Genomic DNA, 6,364 nt, shown 5'->3' with positions numbered 1-6,364 from the left:
AATGTAAACTACACTCAACCTCATCACGTTTCTACCAATTTACCAAACGTGCCACAAGCAGCTTCACAAAGCAAAGCATAACCAACACCAATTTCATGAAAAGAGCATAATGATAGTATATGCCAAGTTTGCATATGTAATGAACCTCACAAGCAGGTTAGTAATTACTTGCGCAATGGGCCAAAATAGCCCAAAGACAAAAACAAACTCACTCGTATCATCTTAGAATGTTCTGTTCTTATCCATTCGTATAAATATGTTGCCGCCTATGTATAAATCTTAAACTACACATCAATAAGTACTGAATATTTCTGAATTCTGGTAACTTCATTTCAAAATGGGTCCACCTCCTCTGAGTGATGATCTATCGGAAATCGTATTCTTCGACGTAGAAACCACCGTGCCGACCCGACCCGGTCAGGGTTTTGCCATTTTAGAATTCGGAGCGATTCTGGTATGTCCGAGGAAACTGACGGAGCTTCGAAACTACTCCACTCTGGTCAGACCTGCTGATCTTTCACTCATCACTCCTTTATCGGAGCGATGTAACGGAATCAACGCTGAAGCTGTTTCGTCTGCTCCTACATTCGCCGACATCGCTAGTGCTGTTTATGATCTTCTTCACGGTTTGTTTAACGTTTTAGCTATGTTTTTACGGTTTGTTTATGCATGAAATGGTAGGGTTTTTGATGTTAGGGTTTGTGGTGAATTTTGTGCAGGGAGGATTTGGGCGGGGCATAATATCATAAGATTTGATTGTGTTAGGGTTAAAGATGCATTTGCTGCGATTAATCAAACACCGCCTGAACCTAAAGGATATATTGATTCTTTGGTTTTGTTGACTCAAAAGTTTGGAAGAAGAGCTGGTAACATGAAGGTATCATAATCATTCAGAGGAATTAAGAGTTTATGCATTAGCTGAATTTATAACCGAAGAGGAAATTCTTAAAACAGTTTATGAATATCATTTTTAAAAATACTTACATGCATGAGGAACGAGCATGCACGCCGTTTATACCAGTCCCATTAAAGCCCCAAAATAATGGGGTGGGGCAGCCATTGTTTACGGCTTGAACCTAAAACTTTGGCCTGCCCCAAAAATAAAATAGGGCGGACGGGCCCGCACGCACTTTACCTTTAAAACTTATTAATCCCGTGTCCGCAAAAGCCCACAAATGATGGGGCATGGTAGGGCGAGCATATTAAGAGGGTGCAGGCCTAAAATGTTGGTCCACTGGTCCGCTTGTGCGGGCAAAACGGGTATGCCCGGCAGACTAGGCCCATTTTGCCACCCTTTATGGTTCTAAATTATGGTTGCAAGCCTTGATAATGCGAACAAATGTGATCAATGAGGCTGCAAGTGTGATTACTCTACAATTGTGAGACCTTTAAAACCTTTATATGGCCGCAATTGTGGCTCCGGAATACTATTTAGAACTATGCTTACATGTAAGATATTAGTCAAAAGTTCTTCAAAATGTCCCCTTTAATGCTAACTAGAGCATTGACCTTGTGGGAATTGGTTTAATTCATTTAGGTTATAACAGCATTTGTAAATTGTAAATTACAATTTGAAATTTTATTCAATACAGATGGCTACTCTTGCAACCTATTTTGGTCTTGGGCAGCAGACACACAGGTAATTGTGCCACTAAAAGCTTAAATGACATGCCTTATAGTCATTTGCTATATTCAATTTCTTTTTGCTTATATTTTCCTTTGAATCTTCAGGAGCTTAGATGATGTTCGGATGAATCTTGAAGTTCTCAAATATTGTGCAACAGTTCTATTCTTGGTAATTTGTAATTCTAAATGACCTTGATTAATTTTTGCAAACAACTACTCAGCTATTGCTTCTGCAACAACTGATATTAGTTGATGCATGTTTTGCTTTCTCAAATCATAAGTAAAATGCAAAACCAGACTATTTGTTAACTTGATGTCACTTCATCAACATTCTTATTAATTTTACAGTGAAAAAACATGTGGTTATATTGAGTCTCTAAACCTGATGTGTGTTTATTGGAATGCAGTTGTGTTTTTCTCTTTTTTTTGTTGTTGTAAAATTCATAAACAAAATTCGTTGTTCTGTAATATTTGTACTCTGTTAATCCAAAACTTTCCTCCCCGATAATGTATTTTCTGACAGTAGTTGAGATAGAGTAAGTAGAACGTATAGTAAAAATAATGATAATCTTTTTGTCCTTACAGGAGTCAAGTCTCCCAGATATATTCACTGAAAATAGTTGGGTTTCGCCAAATGCTGTTACAAGAAGTCGCAGTAATGGGAAATCTCGGTCAGAAGGGGGTTTGTTAAATATGAATAAGGATTCTGTGTTGGTATCATCTCCTGAAACTGCAGATAAAAATCATCCAATCCTTTCTCTTGCAACAAGCAGCACAAATGTGGATGTCCCAAATGTTGCAGATTCTTTTAGTTTTCGTGAACTTCAGGATGAAATTAATAGGGAGTCCGTTAGAGCAGATGTTGCCATGAATGAGAAATCCATACAAAATTCACCTGATTCTGCAGCCTCATTTTCTGTGCTTCAGACTAGCAGCAGCTCTATCGTTGTTTTGGAGCCCGAAAAAATATCTATTTCTTCTCTTGATGCATCTCTTGTTCCATCTTATCGTGGCAGTCAAAGGATAGAATTACTTCATGAAGGTTTCGCATTTCAGCTTCATTCTTCTGGTTTGAAAGTGCGGTTTGGAATTAGCACAAAGTTTGTTGATAGTGCTGGCCGGCCACGGTTAAATTTTGTGGTTGATCCATCACCAAGTTTATGCAATGTTCTTGAAGCATGCGACAATGTTGCACGTAAGTTATCCGCAGAGTCTGGTAGTGGCTCTGATTGGAGGCCAGTTGTTATCAGGAAAGAGGGCTTCTACAACTATCCTACCATCAGATTGCAGTAAGTTCTTGACCTGTACGGGCATATACATATATTTATTTGATTACTCGTTACTCTAAATGATAATTTCTAACATTTGTGACATATACATTACAGCTTACCTACAGCAGTATGCGAAGAGATTGCCATTTATGCAACAGAAATATATCAAAAAGAAACATCTGGATCTGTGCAAAGACTTCTCTTCAGCAAGTTTGACGCAGAAGAGCTTGGTGCCATGTTCAAGCCTGGGACATTTGTTGATGCGGTCTTCTCCTTAGATCCTTATGACTATCATCAGAATGCAGGGATTAAATTAGTTGCCAAGAAATTGATCATTCATTGAAAGTAAAAGGAAGAATATATTTAAGCGAAGCTTAGATGGTATTGGTACATACTTCATGCCATCAGGATTGTTAGATTTACCATTGTTTATGTTTTAAAGTTGATCATATTTCATTCTAGTAGTTTAATTTATGTTCACATTTATAAATTTTCTGGTTATGGATGTCCTGGCGTAACTCTACAAGGATAAACTTCATTCTTGTGACAAAGGAGTAAATAACAAGGAAAAAGATTATTAATTTCAAATTTCAATGACAGATAGCGTCATTTTACATTGGCAGACTAATAATAATATGGGAAATGCTAAGTCCCCGGGGCAGTTAGAAATAGAAATATCTTACTTTTTTAAGAAATAATAAGTACTTGTAATTCAATACATTGGAAATTAAAATAAATAATTTATTTAAGGAATATTTTCTTTGTATGAAATGTATAAAGAGTGTTTCTGGAGGTGTCTCTGGGGGCACTATTAGCATAATAATATTTAAAAATGTGATTTAGTATACCAGAAACAATACCAGGGATTGCTTTTTCCATACTATGTACGTATTACTGGTTCACCAGGGTGGAATTTCATTCTTGCCCGCGAAAATCGACTGCACTAAAAACACTAAATTGAAGATGTGAAGGTTTAAAAACTTTTGGAGATTGGAATCAAGGTTAGTCTTTTACCTGTAAAAATTACTCGGTAGAGTAAAAATGTGCAAAATAAAAATGTGCAAAATAGGTACCGGAATAAATTACTCGGTAGAGTAAAAATGTGCAAAATAGGTATGGGAATGAGCATAGACAATTAGTCACTAAAATAAGCAATAAGTGGATATAGGTGTGTACCCATTTCACTTCATATCTGCACGATCAATATATCATTTTTTTTTATTATAATAGACGTGTATACTTATCAATTTTATTAAATAAATTATTAAATTAATAAACATTTTAATATAATTGTTTGTTTATTTCTTAACTCAACAATAAAATCTTTAATTTTTTTTAAATGTTGTTAAAAATATAAAATGACATGATAAAACTTTTTTGAATGGCAAAGTAGAGAAAATATATTAGAAAAAGAAAAGAGTACAAAATACAAACAAGCGAAGCAGAAGTGCATTAAAACCACATACAAGCAAAAAAAAAAAAAAGAATGCCAAAATCTCAAAAAATCAAAACTCAAGACAACCTCCGTCGACGGAAAAGCCCACTCGAAACACCAGACACGCCACCTTTAGAAAGAGCATGTTGAAGAGACGTAAGCATGACCATCTGAAAAACAAAGAGGACAACTAGCTAGCCAACGCACTCTTAAAATCGCAGACATAAGAGGATTCGAATACCTGATCCATAATTTTTATTAAAAATGCGGATAAATGGGTATAAGTATGGCTATAAATATTGATGCCCATGCGGGTATGGGCTTGGGTACGAGGATTTTTCAAATCGTGAGTATGGCGATGAGTACTTTAGTACCATACCTAAACCTTGCCAATATCCATTCCTAATAAGACCAAATAACACTTAGTTAATCAAAAGTCCAACCTCCGTAATTTTACGAATTTCAATCTTCGGATGATTTGATTTATATTTTTGTGCCAGACATTTCTCTCTTCCTTCTTCATTACATCTACTTACTCAAAATCCAAACCAGAGCTTGTGAGCAAATTTCATTTCTATCATTTTTCAAACTTTCTGCTATTTCTATTGACTTGCATTCAAGTCTAAGACATCACTCAACCTCTATCCCATTCAATTCAATTGAGGTTTCTTATTTTTCAAACTTTCTCACAATATGGTAAATTTTGTATTTACTTCTTCTTCTTCTTTTGATTTGTAATGAATTCATTATCCAAATAGATTGTTTATGGTTCATTAGACTATAGTTAAAAGCATGCACAAAAGAGTATTGTGAAAATTAGCTACATGCTTGCTCCATCATCCCGTTCAGAGGGAATCAGGTGATAAATCAACTTTGAGTTTATCTTGACTCCATCGCGACATATGATATTTGCTTCATGGCATATGTCGATCACCGTCAAACACACCCCTTGGATGTGATAGCCTTCTACTCTGACTGGCTAGCTAGTGGGTAACGACTAATATATTCACATTTACCTGAGTGAGTCATGCGATAATTCAAATATATGTGAGATATTCGTAGAGCCCTACTGTGTCTGCTCTTCCCACTATCACGTGCATATATATTGGTGCTATATTTGAAGCGTTATATGATCATTGGGTCCCAGGGGATGTGCGTCATGTGCGAGCTCCCCAGCCATGGAATATGATATACTATTACATCCAATGGTTTTATAGCGTATGGCATCCTTACATGACATTTAATGCAGAGGAAGAGCCACATAAGTCAACACATCAAGAGATATTAGAAGAGGAACATGCTAAAGAAGACCATGTTGTTCATGTGTTGTTGAAAGGTCAAGTTGCCGACACTCCTCTCCTATCGATGCTTCTCATCGTGTGCCTGTTCAGTCTAAATGGTTTATCAACGACCAGATCCACCTAGGGTCAGAGCAACAGAATCACATCTATCTCATCGCGTCACACTATTCAACTTCTCCCCTAGAGCCTGACTGGGGGGATTGGTAAAAAAATGCCTAATTGTCATCAAAGACTAAATCTTGACGCTCACAAGAAGAACCATGATGAGCCCTATGATCCGTTTGCAAACCCAGTGGCACAGGAAAAAGAATAATATTTTGTGGGGATTCCGAAGAAAGAAAAGAGCCTATTGCGGCGTCGGGTGGCTGTATACCCCACTTCAGGACGCGGGCCCTCACTTCATCCTTCATTACATCTACACGGAAATACGATTGTTATCCAGATATGCACCTAAAAAGTAGGGAACCCAACAACAAAAGAATGGAGAAAATTTCAAGCTTACTAAAGGCAATTCGATGATCCTCGCGAGAGCAAGCTCCTATGAGCAATGAATTATCTATCGGTGTCATATGGCAGGACTCCACCTCCAAGATAACCCAGGTTGTCAACAAAGTTTACCACTTTCTTCTTCTGATAAAAGTCCTCAGCTAAAAAATCTCCCTCTTTGTAAACATAAGTATTTTTCTCCGCGAGGAAATGCTATACCGACCAACAATAAAGAAACATAGGTT

The 6,364-nt window shown here is 36.8% G+C and overlaps 1 protein-coding gene across 1 annotated transcript; it reads left to right on the top strand.

The window, feature by feature from the left end:
- On the top strand, nt 1-3,491 carry LOC131635096 (protein NEN1-like). Its single transcript, XM_058905699.1, has 6 exons — nt 1-626; nt 720-877; nt 1,593-1,639; nt 1,732-1,795; nt 2,212-2,915; nt 3,012-3,491. Exons 1-6 carry the CDS (start codon nt 338-340, stop codon nt 3,238-3,240), a joined length of 1,491 nt encoding a protein of 496 aa, XP_058761682.1. The 5' UTR covers nt 1-337; the 3' UTR covers nt 3,241-3,491.
- The last annotated feature ends 2,873 nt before the right edge of the window (nt 3,492-6,364 follow it).

This window comes from Vicia villosa, linkage group LG1, assembly GCF_029867415.1.
Source record: "Vicia villosa cultivar HV-30 ecotype Madison, WI linkage group LG1, Vvil1.0, whole genome shotgun sequence".
In the NCBI taxonomy this organism is placed as follows: Eukaryota; Viridiplantae; Streptophyta; class Magnoliopsida; order Fabales; family Fabaceae; genus Vicia; species Vicia villosa.
The sequence above is the reverse complement of the archived record's forward strand: the minus strand, read 5'-3'. Positions and strand labels throughout refer to the sequence as shown.

Coding starts and splice junctions, on each gene's coding strand:
- LOC131635096 (XM_058905699.1), top strand. CDS start 338: ATGGGTCCACCTCCTCTGAGTGATGATCTATCGGAAATCGTATTCTTC. Junction 1,796..2,211: donor GTGCAACAGTTCTATTCTTG/GTAATTTGTAAT, acceptor TTGTCCTTACAG/GAGTCAAGTCTCCCAGATAT. Junction 2,916..3,011: donor TATCCTACCATCAGATTGCA/GTAAGTTCTTGA, acceptor TATACATTACAG/CTTACCTACAGCAGTATGCG.